Source organism: Sebastes fasciatus, chromosome 8, assembly GCF_043250625.1.
Source record: "Sebastes fasciatus isolate fSebFas1 chromosome 8, fSebFas1.pri, whole genome shotgun sequence".
Lineage (NCBI taxonomy): Eukaryota > Metazoa > Chordata > Actinopteri > Perciformes > Sebastidae > Sebastes > Sebastes fasciatus.
Window position 1 is genome coordinate 15,019,234 of NC_133802.1, and position 17,389 is coordinate 15,036,622.

Consider the following 17,389-nt stretch of genomic DNA (forward strand, 5'->3'; position numbering starts at 1 on the left):
ATAAAAAGAAGCAGAAACAGCCAGTAAAAGTATTTTTATGTTTGACATTTTAGTAGCAAATATGAGCCTGTCGTGGGTGGCGCATAAACATGAGTAATAATCCCTCAAGATCAACTCATTAGAAATGTTGTAGTTTAGTATCCACACATTCTTTACTCTGATTGACTTCACCGTCATCTTTCAGTAATATTATTATTTGATTAATGTAAAAGCTCCTATGTACAAGTAGAGACTGATACCATTGCTTCTTCTATAAAAGGATGTTTGCGTTAGTCTGGTGTGTGATTCTGCATCCCACTCCAATCCTGCTGATGAAGACGTACATCAAGTTCCCTCAGGTTTACACAGAGCCATATGTCCCACTTTGACATTCTGCAAACACTCTCAAGCATCTCTTCTATTTCACCAGCTTATTCCCGGCTGGCTCATTCCTAGACCGTCTCAATAGACATTACATACACTTAAACTTTCTCTCACGGTAGATAAAAAATTGGAGAGCTGTGTCAATGTATTTTTCGCTTTAACTTTTCCTTTTTCTTTTAATGGGTCACTGGAGTCAACCCAAAATGATCTAATTAGCTGTTTTAAGAGATCTCATAAGGTATGAATATGTGTATTATACCCTGAAAAACACATTGCTGTCATGGAAACGTTGGCTGACTCTAATCTACAACACCTGAGTTAAACAGACACACATGAAGAAATTACCTTTTACCAGTCAAATAATAATAATGTGATACAGTAATAGCAACACACTCGATAAGATATAGGAGACATACCTGAGCGGCCGAGCCTCTGCCAAGTGTGCTAGAGCATTGGTTGAAATCACTGTTCCTGTAGCGTGGAGGCGCCTCCAACGGGCTCACCAGGCAGTCTAAGTTATCGAGGCTCCGATTAGTCGACAGCTCTTTCAGGGACGGCAGGGAGCTGTGGAAGCGGATGTGATAATCAGCCTCTCAGAAGTCAGAGACCGGAATAAGTTAGGGCTGTGTTTAATTGATGATATCCAGGAGAAGCTTTAAATCACACTCCAAAAAGTTCCCCTGGGTATTTTAAAATTAAATACTATCAAGATGTGCGGATAGTGATATGTGCTCGGGTTTAAAATAGCAGCGCAGAGGAAACAATGATTTATGAATCAAACTGATAAATATGAAATTGTCTTTCTGATTGATCTAGTTTTTGAGAAGTTTCCTCTGTTCTGGCCCTTTTGGCTCCTGGTGTTAGTTGTGTGCATAAGCGGCAGGGTGTGGTTGAGTGATTTCCATGGAAAATTGCATGTTGTGAAATCAGGGCTTGAGGAAGCAGGCAGAAGTAAAGTACTAACACACCACTCAGGGTACCTGCAAGGTAAGAGATGGAACAGGGAGGCAGAGAGGAAAAGTACTGGGAAAGGTTAGCCAAAAAAAGGTGGTGGGTAGTGGTGGTAGGGCAAAGTGAGGGTGGGTGGAGGGCCACACTGCCTGCCTGTGGATGACACTGACCTCAGATGCTGCATAGAGCATGCACTCTGTAGTGGAGACCACAGATAATCCTCCCGCATGAGAGCGTAGCAACGAGGCCTGTCCGTGTGGATGTAGGAGTAAAACACATGGCAAAATGTTGTACCAATAAATCATTACATCTCTACCTCCATGACTAGCTTCTATGAGCTTGTTTTGACTAAGTTGCTGCTGCACATCCAGACAATTATTTGTGACAAGATGCTGCCACCTGCTGACTACCTTTGGGGACATAAGAGAAATATTTCTTCCCACAATTTTCACAACAAAATACCCGCTTATTTCTATTCCAATGAATGTAAAGTAAAATAGCACAACTATGGCAAAACAATGAGCATGATAATCAAGGTTATAATTTCAATATAGTGGATTTGATGCCGTGGGACTCACTTGCGTTGAGGTGGAGGAGGCTGCTGCTCACTCAGGGAGTGCTGGGTGGCCTTCAGGTAGCTCTGGCGACGGGCGGTGGCTTTGGGGGAAGGTTTGGGGCTTCCCTCTGAGTCCTCGCTGTCTTCTATGTCTCCCATCGCTTTCACATAGCTGCCACTGCGCATCCTTCGACAGGGGATCTCGGTTCCTCTGCCCCGGCCGCGACCCAGAGTTCCTGCCCAGTCACCCATTGGGACCTATATGATGAAAACACATACATACTGTTGTGAGACTCCTACAGCGTGTAATGCAGATATCTCAGGTGTATCCCTTAGACACTGTATGTATTTCATAGTTTGTATATAATTTTTAAAAATATATATTATTCTGGGCATGTGCAGCAATGGTACTTGAAAAAGAACATACGACTGTGATGAAAAGTATAAGAGTATAAACAGTGAGGATAAAGTATATCTATTTTATGAAGAAAAAATTGGGAGTGCTGCACTGCGGGTCAGGATACTCAGTGTTGGTAATGTTGAAGTATAAAACCAGGTGCTCTTCAAGGATGAGGCAAGAAGTCAAACAACAATAAAAAACAGTGACTGCTGAGCTTACTTTGAAAGGAAGTCCTTGGTATAGGATGGCAGTCTGGAAAACATCCAAGGCACTCCGATTGTGAATTAAAAATCCTTTATTGAAACATAGATAACATCAAGTTTGGTGGTTTGGTGAAAAGAGGTGTTCAATTTAAAATCTCATCAAGGAGTGTTGTGATCTGAGTCACATGACATGAGAAGGCTACCCACTTGGAACAACAACAAATATATATGTTAGCATATAGTGTATATTAGTCAACCTGACTCACATGTAAACTGGCAAAAAAAAGGGGAATTGCAAGCTCGGTCAATAACTGTGAAAAAAAACCCAGTGTAAAAATAAAAATAATGTGCTAATATTTATTATAATATTATAATAAAGGCAAAAAATAAAAATGAAATAAAAATAAAAAATATTATAAATGTGAGGAAGAAAAATAAGTAAAGACAAAAATAATAAATAACCAATTGTATAAACCGAGAGCAACCGTATGGGGCTCAACAGTGTGACTTAATAATACTTGTCCAAAGTCTTAGTGACTGATAGACTTGTTAAGTCGAAACGCGTTTGTGTTTGAATAAAGGATTTTTAATTCACAATCGGAGTGCAATCGGGAGCTTGCGGTTCCCCTTTTTTTTTTTTTACATGTGAGTCAGGTTCATTAATATATATGCTAACATATATATTTGTTGTTGTTCAAAGTGAGTAACATTCTTATGTCATGTGTCTCAGATCACATGACTCCTTGATGAGATTTTAAATGAACACCTGTTTTCACCAAACCACCAAATTTGGTGTTATCCATGTTTCAATAAAGGATTTTTAAATCACAATCGGAGTGCCTCGAATGTTTTCCAGACTGCCATCCTATACCAAGGACTTCCTTTCAAAGTAAGCTCGACAGTCACTGTTTTTTATTGTTAAATATATTATCTTATTTTATCTTATATGATAAACAAAATAAGGGTGAAACTATTAAAATGATCAGGCGTATCTTTCAGTGCTCAAAACTGATCAATAAAACCAACAAACTTCAGGGAAATTATATAAATGTCCATGCAAACTTTCAAAGAAGGATGATGAAGATGAATACTCACTGGCCCTCCTACCTGAAGGAACTGCTGCGCCAGGTCTTGGTGGCATGACTTTGATTTAAGCAGCGTCCTGTTAACTGTAGCAGAGCCCTTCTGCAACACTTGCCTGGCCTGGCTGAGGGTGAGAGTGGACCAGGAGCCCCTCTTCACCAGCATATCGTCCTTGCTTCCCCTGGTTCTCCCCTCCTCGTCCTTGGATCCTACCTGTGTCACCTGGCACGCCAGGAACTTGAGGTCGCTGCTGCTTTTCGAGGTCTTGAGAGTATGTGCAGAGATGGTGTTGTAGCCCTGTGGGATGTGTCTGGGAGGGGCCTGGCTGTCTGACACCGCTCTGCCAAGAGTCATCATGGTCAGCGGGTTGCGGTAACCTACAGCAATAGTGCCAGCTTTGGTAGTGTCAGTGTCCAGGGTGTCATCTGAGCTCCAGAGGCCTAGTGCGTTGGGCCTAGGTCTCTGCTTTGGCCCCTCAGTTTTAGCCCTGTCTTTACTCTTGCTCCTGCGTGTTGGTCTACCACCTTCTTCACCAGATCCTGTGGTGCCGGCCATTCCTCCAGCAGAGCGCCCGTTTATGCTGCCTTTGATTGCAGAGTTTTCCAGGGACTGGGACTTGGCAAAAAGTTTCTGCACAGAGTGCATCAGGTGGCGTATGCGTCCTGGGCTCTCGCTGCGTTGCTTCGACATGCGTCCTCTATGAAACTGCAGCGTGCTGAAGCCGTCGCGCTGCAGGGGCAGGTGCCTCTCTAGCTGATCCAAAAGGTTGGAGGGTAACCGATTCATCTTGGCTGCCGCTGCGGAGGAGATGGTGGCCGATCCACTGGTGATCATGGGAGCACCAGTAAGGCCCAGACCCAAGCCCATGCCCATAGACAAGGAGGAGGATAGCGCGCCCGGTCTGCCGCCCTGCCCAACTCCGCCACCACCGGCCATACAGGCCTGGGAGCAGTCGATCTGGTCAGCCTGGGAGGTGAAGTGCAGACGAGGGAAGGTGCTGCTGTTGGATATCTGGCTGAAAGGCAGCAGGCAGTCTGGGGTCATGGTGGTGGAGCTGGTGGGATTGTACTGGTGGAGATAGGGGTCCATGGTGCCATAGTGGTTTATGGTGGGGCTCAACAGAAAGGAGCTGTGAGGGTCAGAGGTCATAGCGCAGAGAGGCTTCTGTTGGCATCCCGCCGGTTCACACGAGTCAGAAAGGTGACGACTGCGGTTGGCTCCTAACCCTTTCATGGTGGCTGAGATGTCGTCCTTAGAACATGTCTCCAATCAGTACGGGTCTACTGACCTGAAGGGCTCATCCTGCAACGTGGAACGACAGAAATGATCTATTAAACATGGAATTCAAATAACTGCTAAGAAAGACTGGTGTTGCTATTTAGTAATGCATTCTGATAGTTGTGTGGAAGTATATTAAAATGAAACTGTTAAACACTTCTCAGCATATACATTTTAGTTATTTTCTCCGAGTAAACAGTTTTATCCTCGTGTATTGGCAAATTATCTCAGGAATGTTTAATAAAAACGAGCCAGTTTGTCCCTTTACAGAGATTATAGTTAACAGTGCATAACAGTTAAACAGCCATTTGCGTATAATATAAAGACTCAGAGGGGGAGTTCTCCACATCAATATTTAAAGCTAATGAAAACATTAGAGTCAGCTCCCATTTAGAAGTGTTTCTCTCAGTGTGTCCTTGAGTTTTTTGCACAGTAATTGAGCTAAAAAAAGACATTATAGACTGTCTCTGCTGTGTGGCGCATTTCACAAAGGCAGCATAACACAGCCAGTAATGTGGCTTAACACAGTAAACCACCAGGTGGAGCACCAGTAGCAGGTGCACAAAGGAAACTGGGGGAAAACACACACATAATATTTTCTTAATTTACATTTCCAAATAAATATGTCTAGGTTTAATAAATCATATGTGTTTAAAACAATCCCACTGCATGATAAAAATGTAACGAACGTGTTGTGATTGAAGTGGTTTGATTCTTAAAGCAAACAATGAACAATACATATGTAGTTTGATTTACTGTCTCCATCATCCTGCCTATTCAGTTTAATGCATGAACTGTTCCACCATGGCAGGCAACCAGACAGCCAGAGGCCCAATCTAAAGCACCATAGTGATGTACGGCCTGGAGCTCCTGCACTGACAATGCATAGGAGAGCGATTTTGTGACTCACACATGTAAATGAGCTTCATATTTAAGGAGCGCTATTTGTTCCGAAGCAGGAAATGAATGCTCACTTCAACAAATCATTTTTTGGTGCTTCGCCATCCTCTCAAATGCAGTAACTGTGGGATAAACTGTGATTCCTTTACTTTCTTACCACGGGGAACAATAAATCTCCCCTAATGCTCGCTGAAAAAAACTAAAGAATTCTGAGGCAAAAGCAAAATATTTCACAGACGTGTTTCAGTGGCATCGATGTTAGATACAAGCAGAAATAAATGCTGACTTCAATCTGATCAAATTTCACGCAATTTTCCTGTTATTATTTACAGACTATGTATGTTTTCTAGGTCTGTCAATCAATTAAAATATTTAATGACAATTAATTGCATGATTGTCCATAGTTAATCGCGATTAATCACACATATTTTTATCTTTTCAAACATGCTGTAAAGGGAGATTTGCCAAGTATTTATACTCTTATCAACGTGGGAGTGGGCAAATATGCTTGCTTTATGCAAATGTATGTATATATTTATTATTGGATATCAATTAACAACACAAAACATTGACAAATATTGTCCAGAAACCCTCACAGGTACTGCATTTAGCATAAAAAATCTGCTCAAATCATAACATGGCAAACTGCAGCCCAACAGGCAACAACAGCTGTCAGTGTGTCAGTGTGCTGACTTGACTATGACTTGCCCAAAACTGCATGTGATTATCATAAAGTGGGCATGTCTGTAAAGGGGAGACTCGTGGGTACCCATAGAACCCATTTTCATTCTCATATCTTGAGGTCAGAGGTCAAGGCACCCCTTTGAAAATGGCCAGTTTTTCTTCGCCAAAATGTAGCGTCAGTTTGCAGCGTTATTTAGCCTCCGTATCAACAAGCTATAGAATGACATTGGTACCATTGGTTCCTTTGGTTTTCTAGTTTCATATGATACCAGTATCTCCCCTCTAGCTTTAAAACTGATCCTGCTACAACCAAAAAATCAAAGTTGCGTAAATGCGTTAAAGAAATTAGTGCCATTAAAATTAATTTACATTAATCACGTTAACTTTGACAGCCCTAATGTTTTTCGTTTTATTTTGTAGGAAGCGCTCCTCACCAGAGAGCTGACAGGGGATGACCGCTCTGACGTATAGATATGGTCATTTTCTCACCGGTTGCCTGATATGAAGCTAAATCTCAGCCTCTTAGTCAATATACCGTACAGTTTCCAATGAGTCGATATGCCTTACAGTGTCCAATGCAGCCACAATAATTTATCATAATATATAACCCTTAATTTGTATTTGTCATCTACTGTATATGATATATGTCTGCCATAAAGGGAAACGCGGTGGTCTGGCTAAGTGTCTCAGACAGTAAAGGAACACAATGAGGGAAACAAGAGATATTTAAGGGTGGCTGTCTCGTCTTCTTCCATCACAGGCCTACTCATTCTCAAAGCCCACTATGAACAGACCGTCATATTGCATCAAGGTTATGAAAACTCATAATTCACACAGCAGAAATCCATGCTGCATTAAATTCACTCCAACAGCTGCTGTCTGTATCACAGTGGAGTGACTCACTGATCAGTCAATGGTAAGAGCCCTCTCCCACAGCAAGCATGAAATCTTGCCCGGGAGCTGAATGTGGAACGTTAACTGCACACATTTTCATTCCGCTGTGTTGGTTTGCCACTTCTTACGTCTCTCTGACCTCCCATACACTCTCTACGGTGCGAGAGCAGCCACTTATCTGAGTCAGTGTTCCTGGACGGGCACAGCGGTGTGTGCTGACAAATACACCAGCGTTTTACAACGGCGCAGCCTGCTGTAATTCATCCACCCGAGCTGACTGTGGCCCTACGTGTTCACGTTCTTGTAGGCGCCACTGCTGACAAACTGACACACACCTACACACTGACACACGCTGACACACGCATAAACGTGCTAAACCGCCCACCCACCCGTCCACGGCACCGACGAAACCCTGTCAAGTTGCTGAGCATCGCAGGGGCAAGATGAGAAAGAAATACTGTTCACAGTTCATGTGATTCTGTCACAGGTTCAGTGCATCTGTCTGTCTGTGTGATGGTGGCCAGCAGGCTTTTGCATAATTACAAGGTGAATGAATCCTTGGACTGCGTGTGATGTTAGCAAATATGTCTCCGCTTCACACGCACACACCGTAGGGAAGTGCCTGTGGGAATTATCTCAGAAAATCTCGCACATTTTCGCTGAGTGACAGCAGCGTTTCGTCTCTTTCACCAGCAGCTACATGTGCAGCACACACATCATCAAAAGCGCAACCTCAAATGGTCTCATACGTAAGTGGTTGCAGTTGTAGTGCACTTATGTAACGTGGAGGGTGATGTTGCAGTTGTTTGTGTATTCTGGTCCTGTAAGGGTCATTTAGAGGGTAGAAACTCATGCGAGCATTTGATTGATTGGTGTGTGTGAAGGTGATCTATGGAAAACCACAATCACCATTAACCATTATGGATAATGAGATTTTACCAGAGTCCTTACAGTGTCTCTATAATGAATATTTATGGAGCACATTACCAAAACACATCTTACTTAAACACCTTATAGTGCATGTTAAGATGTAAAACATATAAACAAAAAAGCATTGAACAAAAAAGACTGAAGAAGAAAAAGACACTAAACGTTTTTAATCTCTTGTTCAAACACATAGGAAATAATCTGATAAATGAATGTATGTGGATGTAAAACAGATATAATTCAGAATATATATTCATATACAATAAGCAGTTAGTTTGAATATTGTTTCAAAAATAAAGTAAATTGTTTAAGTATAATAACTACAGTATATACTCCAGTTTTAGTTAGTTAGATATTTAACTATACTTTTCTAAATGATTTGTCCATCTACTGTCTGCAACATAATTCTCCCAGTGACAAACCACAAAGCGGATAATGTCTTATTATAAGCTAGAGCAGATCAAAGAAGCGCTGCTTATTCCCCCTGCACTATACTACAACGTTAATGAGGTCTAAAGAACAAAACTGGATGGTTGATCCACTCGGGCCTTTAAAAAGCACAGTGATGTCTCAAGCTTTGAAAGTCGTTCTTATCCATAGTCAGTTTTTTTACCTACAGTAGATGACGGTCGGCATGCCCCCAGTTTGAAGAAACAGACAGGAGTAACGACATAGGAGCAAAGCAATGTACTGCTGTGGACGGGGCCGGCAGCAAAACATATTTTAGCCACCAAAAAGAAAGGCCCACCTAAAAAAATCAATATCCGTTTACGTGTACACTATAATTATAATATTTTCACCTCTTTATCTTGCCGTGAGACAACCTTTTTCGAACGGGAACTGAAGCCGTTACATATCATCTATGAGTCTGGTGGCTTTGAAGAGAGCATAGATAACGGCTTCAGTTTCCCATCGGAAAGAGCTGTCTGATGACGAGGTAAAACGGTAAAAATATTCTAAATATAGCGTACACAAACTGATTTTAGATTTTTTAAATATATTTTTGTAGGTGTTTAAAATATGTTTTGCTGCCGGCTCCGTCCACAGCAGTACATTGCTTTACTCCCGTGCCGGTGCTCCTGTCAGTTTCTCCAACCTGGGGTCGTGCTGACCGTCATCTACTGTATGTCATACACTAACGTGGATAAGTACCTCATACAACCCCACTTCAAAACACCCGAATTATCCTTTTAATATACGTAACATGGAAAACTTTCTTTTCCATGGAGAGTAAGTCACGTCTACCGTCACGGCTGAACTCAGGTATAAAAACTGGCTACTATGCATGTACTGTAGAAATACACTTTAACTGTAATTATGATTAACACAACATTGATATATTATCAACTTTTACGTTGATATGGCAAACTACTTAGTATAAAGTCGCCTATTTAAATATCCAGCAGATATATAGCAAAATTAGCAATCATTTTGAGTCGTGTTTCTGGCCACCTGAAAAATGTAAGTCCAATATTTTGCTCCTTGTACACAGTATCTGGCTCTCTAGCTGCTAAATGCTCCACTATGTTCACCAGCTAGTTGCTAGTAACTGTCTTTCTGTCTGTCTGTTTACTGTTTGGTGCTGGGCAGGTAGTGTACATTTGGCTATCAGAGCTTTTTTTGTTGAAAACAGCTGCCTGCTGCGACTGAAAACGATGCTATGAAAGCTATGACAGATAATCATCACTACCAGCAACTCCTTTCACATTACATGTAGTCATTTGATCCACTGTTAATATAATAATAATGAATATGGCCACTTTAAAGGTACTATTTGTAACTTTCAGAAATGCTTCTTAACAGCGACACCTGTGGCCGTGAAATCAACGAAAGTCAGCGTCGGGCTCGCGCTTGCTCGCTCTCAATATACCTGAACGAGCATCACTCAAAACAGTGAGACGACACACGTCAGCTAAAACCACAATATCACTCTATATTTCAGCTGCTTGGCAGTAATGTTAGCTGACCAGACGAAGGTCTCTCCATGAATCAATGCTGATCCTAGTGTTGGCTTTTCCTGCCTAAGTGCAGGCTGAGGCAGCGGGGCTCTGTAGCGTGTCTCCCTGCTCTCTCCGCCCGCAGCCGGAGAGAGCAGAGGAGACACCGGCACCCGGTCGGTAACGAGAAGACAACGTAAATCTCTGTAGAGCTCCGTCACTTCACAAGATACGGAAAACCTCTGTTGGTCTGGAGGAGCTGCAGCATTTATTTCTGCACAAACGTCCCCTGTGCATTCACTAGATATTCTCAGAGCTAAACTAACTCTTCTGCAGTGTGGAGTGAACGCGCGTTCACGTCTAGAGGTGGAGCGAGCTGAGCTGTCTGAGTGAAGGCGAGCAGGCAGAAGAGGAGGGTACAGCGGCTACACGCGAACGCGCATATGCGAGCGCGCATGTGTGCCGACCCGCTACATTTATACGCTTACAAAGTTACAAATAGTCCCTTTAAATACCTACGAGCAAAATCATTTTATCCATGACATTTATAAAGCTATACCAAGGGAGCTGCTACTTAATATTAGGTGAGAGAGTGACGATTAACTGACTCCACATCTGTTTATTTTACTCTGAAATTTATGGTTTTCATTTAACCTTCTCTGTGAGATAGATAAAAGTGGTTTGGTGTTCTGATTCAGAGGTTAAAACAAATCTAAAACATTAAAGTGTGACCCATTATGTAAAGAGGTAATCAAATGAACAAGGACAAATTGTGCAATTCTGCATATTCGTGTCTAAAGATACAGTATTTACTGACTCATACCTCAATGTCTAAAAATGTTAATCATATAGGGGTCCTGTGATGGTCAAACTACCCACTTATTTATTACAGTAAAGTAGTCCTATACTATATTATACTGGCTATTACTGTATACTGCGTATATGTGCTTCTGTGAGTGTCTGAGATCTGGGACTTTGCTCTTATACAAACGTGGCTGTCACATGTTATTGTGCAAGAAAATCAAAGCCAGATGACAAACAATAAACATGCACAAATGTTATCGAGGCTGCAGCTTTGAATAATGTTCATTGTTAGAAGACGCTTGAGATTTTCTAAGTACCTTGCAGTTATGTAATGTTGTTTCTAGAGCTTGCACTGACAGGAGAAAAAATCCCAGGGGGAAAAATAATATTTATAGTAGCCTTTTGGCTATGCATCAAATTTTCAGCTGTCAAGGTAGAGATGTATTTGATAATTAGGGCACTCCTGGTGAACCGGTGGGACAAGCTTGAGATGTTGTCTGTTTCTGGGCAAGAATGTAAAATTGGGCACTGTATTTTTACTTCCTTCCTACTGCAGTGTCTGTGCATGCCATGTCCATGTTTGTCATTTGATTGCATTAAAAAGCTACATTCTGTTGAAAATAAAAAGCTGAAATGAATCATACGCAAGCCACAGAGCATTGATCAATTGCAAAATCTAGTCCCTTTACATCAGTTTTCAAGATCACTGTGATTAACAACTTCTTTCAATGTCTTGAAAAAATGAATTTAATGTCAGTTCTTGAAAATATCAATAAAAAATGGACATGTATAGGTGTTGCTACATTAATACAAGCACATACAAAATAACTAATAAATATGTTATAATTGTAGGTTTAAAAAGAAAGAAAATAAATGCTGAGTTTCAAATAGCCGTATACGGTAATTCAGCTATTCTCAACCCCTGGACCAGGGCCCACTGGTGGACCTCAGAGTGCCGTCTAGTGGGCCATGGAGGTACATCCAAATGGTTAGCTTAACCTCTTCAAAATCCGACGGTCGCTATTGTGTCTTTCAGAGGGTTTTAGCAGGCTCAGTTTTAAAACCAGAATGACTGGTATATGAAACTAAAAAGACTTAAGGAATCCATTGGTCCGAACCATGTCATGCTAGCTCGTCGGGAAGAGCACTAAATAACGCTCCAAACTTAGGCTAAATTTGGTGAGGAAAAACTTGCATGGCCATTTTCAAAGGGGTCCCTTGACCTCTGACCTCAAGATATCTGAATGAAAATGGGCTCTATGGATACCCACGAGTCTCCCCTTTACAGACATGGCTAACATTCTCGGATTCAGTGACACAAAATGGAGCAATTTTTGAAATGAAAAAGTGAAACTCCAAAGCATTTGGTGAGAAAATAGGACCCTGAATACATTGGATTGATAATGGCAGGGAGTGATGGGTGAGGGTAAGCTGAATATTTATGTGGGTCATTACAGCTGACAGTGGCATAACACATATTTATAGCCCTGTTTGTCATTTATTTGGGAAGGTGGTCCGCGGAATTTTTTTTATTAATCAGAAGTGGGCCTCAATTTTCAAAAGGTTGAGAACCCCTGATGTAGTTAGACTTCATTATTTGGAGTTTTTCACTAGTGCCACCATACAAGCATTGAGTTCATTAAATTAAGGAGAGGAGGGCAAAAATGTGAAAAAAATATATTTCTTTGCTACAGTAGTCTCTTTAATGATGCTTTAAGGGGGGAAAAAGAGAATAAAACACATAAAATGATATATTTTGGGATGATTTTACACAGAGGTGTAAAATCTAACAAATGGGGATGGAACTCTGAACATAAATGTACTTTGACAAAACAATCATCCTCACAGGGCCGGGGAAATCGCCGCTACTTTGTCAAAACCGCCCTCATTGGCCCATTGGGAGGTGATGTCACGTAGCCCAATGCTGACATACAGCCCCTGTTAGATCTACACGAGGCCTGCTAACAAGCAGAACCAAGAGTTGCCGGTCTGTGTCCCACAGAGCCACCAAGCAGGCCTGTAATAAATGTCTGCTCTAGCTGTGCACTTCCTCTCCAGCCTCGGGTGATGAGCAGAGGGAGGGGAGAGACGGTGAAGAAAGAGAGGGGTATCGATCTGGGTCTCGCTCCTTGTTCTAAGGGTGAATATACAGCTGCTGGGTATTGGCTTTTGCAGTCTCCTTCAATAATCACCATTTCTTTCCTCGTCGCTTCTCCCGGTCATCCACTCTCTTTCAGCCACATGTACAGTACATTTACACTCAAGTCCATTCAATTACTGCTTGCATAAAGAAACTGAATCCTGTATCTTATCAGCCTATTTCTTTATTCAACCTTTTATAAAAAATGACTTTGCTTATACTAATGCAAAAACACAAAGAAGACTAATTTCAGATTCATCTAATAAAATGATAACCAGTGAAAATGTATCTCTCTTCCTCCAAGCTACTACATGAACATGGTCCGTGTTTACAGCATTAACACTTCAGATGAGCCAACGCCATCCGTTATCCCCACTGTCTGGTGAGAATCTACTAATAGCGTGTTTCAGTCACAAAGTTATGTCATCAGGGCTTCCTGTGGATAAACCAAGTGTTGTTCTTTACTGTTGTAAGTGTTGGTCTCTACTGCCTGGGGGAAAGCAAGAGCAACAAGGCTCCTTTCTGTGGACAACAGGGCTAATCAGCATACAAATGTAATACTTTTCTATTAATGTCTTATAAATAACTAAGGAGAAACAGAAAAATCATTTTGTATTGAGGGTTTTTAAGAATTATAATTTTTTTAACCTCCAATTAAGGAAAGTCCAGAAGCCTTTTTAATGACAGATCACATATTACATAATACATACAAGTGTCACCAGCATTTGATCGACATTAAAGGAATAGTTCGTCCTTTTGGGAAATACACCTCTTCATATTTTGGCGGCGTACATTTTGTGCCTGTGTGAGAGGAAATAACTCTCCACACCAGCAGACGGCAGTAGTCTGTATTCATCATTCAAAAAGGGAAACCGGAAGACCGAGGACTGCGGATATACAAGCCGTTGTTATGATACAAACATAAAACAAAGCGGCATTTGCCGACCATTTTCACACCACTCTCACTCACCACTTAGCTTCATTCCAGACGGGCATGTCATTGTGAACATTATAACTACCTGAATTCAATGCTGAATCGACTGAAAAACCTCAGACACAGGCAGGCTAGAGCCGACGGTGCGGGACACACCGCAAAAACTAGGCCTGCAGACGCTCACCATTATTGTTCGATGGTCGCCCGTCGGCTTGTTGTGTCAGGGTCTTAACATAAAGCAGCTTAGTTTAGTATAAATACTGTAAACAGCTAGTCTGGCTCTGTCCAAAGTTTACAAAATCCGCCTAACAGCACCTCTAAAACTCACTAATTCACACTTTATATCTTGCTTGTTTAATCTGTCCAGAAACTGAAATGTAAAAATTACAATTTGCTGTTTTCCGGAGGTTATGTCCCGGATTATTTCTTGGCAGGAGCCAGTCATTCCCTGAAAATAGTCTGACACATAAGTGTCATTCGAAGTGTCATTTTTACACTTCTGTATTGTTACGTATTAAAAAAAACGATAAAATGTGTTAATAAGTGGGCTATACAGGCGCTGGAAAGCAGATTTTAATACCTCTGGACAGAGCCGGGCTACCTGTTTTCCCCGTTTCCAGTCTTTTGCACTAAGCTAGGCTAACCGGTTGTTTGCGGTAGGTTCATATTTACCATACAGAATATCAATGTCTCATCTAACGCTCTTGTATTTCTTAAAAATGTCAAACTATTCCTTTAACATGATCAAAACAGGCAAGGCCAATGAATGCACATCACACTAAAAAAACACCCCCTCCTCCCTCTCTTCTGTTTCTGTGTGGCTGAAAAGGTCAAGTCCATAACCAGGAGGGATACGAGTTACACAATAAGACCTCTTTCTGTTTTGATTGCAACATGCTTGTTGTTTTTCAAGGATTATCAGAACCATTGAGTGTCCAATAAGCTGGAAGCTGAAGATCCTAAGATATGACGGAGTGATTCTGACAGTGTAGCTGCATATATCTAACAAAGCATTCATTCAAACATAATTTATACGCCCAAGAGGCGAAGACATTTTTCTCTGCAGAAGAGATGTAACTGACAAATTTTGGTCAGTCTCATTAAAGGAAGAGGCAGAGGCTGTTAAAATGGATATAAGAAAAAATCACCCAGGAAAACTGTACTCCTTAATACAACATGTAGTAAGACTTCATATCAATTTATTCTTTCTGTCTACAGTTAACCTGCAGATGTTCACAGCTTTAGATTAACATTGACCAGATAGATCAGTTATTCTCAACCACTGGTGGGCCTCAAAGCGCCATCTAGTGGGCTACGGAGGTATATATTTTCTGGTAATTTACAAAGCTAGTTATTTTTATATCTAAACGTGCTCAAGAATTCGCATGATCAAAAAATGTCAAATTAAATCAATGACCAGTTACGTTTGAATATCACCATGGCAACCACAACAGATTGTTTTTTTGCCACTGTTAACTAGTTAACGTTTCCTCGGCTGCAGTGACACAAAATGGATCTGTTTTTGAAACGGTGGGTGAGGGTAAGCAGAATATTTATTTTGGTCATTACAGCTGACAGTGGCATAACACATATTTACAGCAGAGGTTTTTTTCTCAATTTTTTTATTTTGCCATGTTATGTTTTTTTCTCGTTTTTGAAGGGGGACTTTGGAAATTTTTTGACAATCAGAGGTGGACCTTAAGTTCCAAAAGGCTGTGAACCTGTTATACATACAGTATACATATACAGTAAAACTGTTATAGATATGACCTGAAGACCAGACCGTTAATGGTGGGACTTCAGGTTGTTTTGACCAGTGGTGCAAGAAGTATTGAGATCTTTCCCTCAAGTAATATACCACAGTATAAAAATACTCCATTACAATTAAAAGTCCTGCATTCAAAATTGTACTCAAGTAAAAGATCAGAAGTATTTGCATCAAATTATACTTAAATTTACAAACTCAAAGTTCTCTGTTTCATTGTCTTTGACAATAAGTGATAATTGCAGGTGTGTTTTTGGATCTCAGTTCCCGTTAATGCCGCCCTTGATTGTAATACTGCAAATGCCAGGGCTTTTATCAGTGGGCCATCGGCTCAATCACCATTGTTACGTCACACGGCGATAGTAGCGTAAAAGACATTTATTTACATGAAAATTACGAGATTACTTTAAATGGTAAATGGACTCGCATTTATATAGCGCCTTTCTAGTCTTTCGACCAATCAAAGTGCTTTACACTACATGTCAGCATTCACCCATTCACACACACATTCATACACTGATGGCAGAGGCTGCCATACAAGGTCCTAACCTGCCCAGCAAGATCTAATCTAAATACTCATTCACACACCGATACACAGCCTTCGGGAGCAATTTGGGGTGAAGTATCTTGCTCAAGGACAATTCGACATGTGGACTGGAGGAGCCGGGGATCAAACTGCCGACCTTCTGATTGGTGGGCAACCCGCTCTACCTCTGAGCCACATAATGAGTAGCACTCCTCCTTGTGCAAAATTACTCCATCAGTGTAATATATTCTGTTGGAATATCATTATTGATGCATTTTTCGTAAACAGCATTTTAATGTTGTGAAGGCAGTCTTCACTTGAAAAGTAACTAGTAACTACAGCTGTCATCTAAATGTAGTGTAGGGATGCACCAATACCGAGACCAGATCGGATATCGGGCCGATATTGACTCAAATAGCTGGATTGGGTATCGGTGACAATGAAGCCGATCTATTAAGTTCAATTCTATGTTTCTTTATCATATATATTATATACTGGGATTTTTAATTCCTGTTTAAGTTTTGACCAATTTGTTGCTGCATTAAAAAGGTTTACACCTGTATTGTAATTCCTATTAATTTTGAAGATGTTTTTACCAAGTTACTGGTGTACAATTTATTATTTAAAAAAATAACAATTTAGTAAATGTATATGTGACAGGGTCAAAAATGACATATGCATGATTTATGTTTTATGGTTGTTTTTATTCTATTTTGCATGTTTTATGGTTTTTATTCTATTTTGTATATTTTATCCCTGCTTGTTGGTTGCTTTTAATATGTAGATTGAAGTGTGTTTTTAAGATGTCATGAACTGGACCCGTGGACAGCCACACCCCCAATCAAAGAGACTGACTGGGAGAGGAGCGACAGGGCAATTAGCAGGGCAGACGGCTGTAGGAGTACGGGAGGAGCTAAGACGCGGACACGGGAGGATCGCTGGATTGGACTGGAGTGGATTGGACTGGACTGGATTAAAGAGCCGGATTGGACTATCACTGGATTGGACTGGACTTTTTATAGGGTTTTTAACCTTGTTGCTAGT

The 17,389-nt window shown here is 41.0% G+C and overlaps 1 protein-coding gene across 8 annotated transcripts in view; it reads right to left on the minus strand.

Moving 5' to 3' along the window:
* dlgap4a (discs, large (Drosophila) homolog-associated protein 4a) overlaps positions 1–17,389 on the minus strand; it is a 106,276-nt gene that overhangs the window by 27,182 nt on the left and 61,705 nt on the right. For 4 of the 8 annotated variants that reach the window (XM_074643717.1, XM_074643715.1, XM_074643714.1 and 1 more), the window contains exons 2-5: positions 3,569–4,858; positions 1,893–2,128; positions 1,485–1,562; positions 780–927 (exon numbers count right to left, since the gene is read on the minus strand). In XM_074643717.1, the coding sequence (XP_074499818.1) occupies positions 780–927; positions 1,485–1,562; positions 1,893–2,128; positions 3,569–4,789 (1,683 nt within the window). In that variant the 5' untranslated portion in view covers positions 4,790–4,858. The remainder of the gene's footprint in view (positions 1–779; positions 928–1,484; positions 1,563–1,892; positions 2,129–3,568; positions 4,859–17,389) is intronic. The other 4 variants (XM_074643719.1, XM_074643718.1, XM_074643716.1 and 1 more) reach the window with 3 other exon arrangements.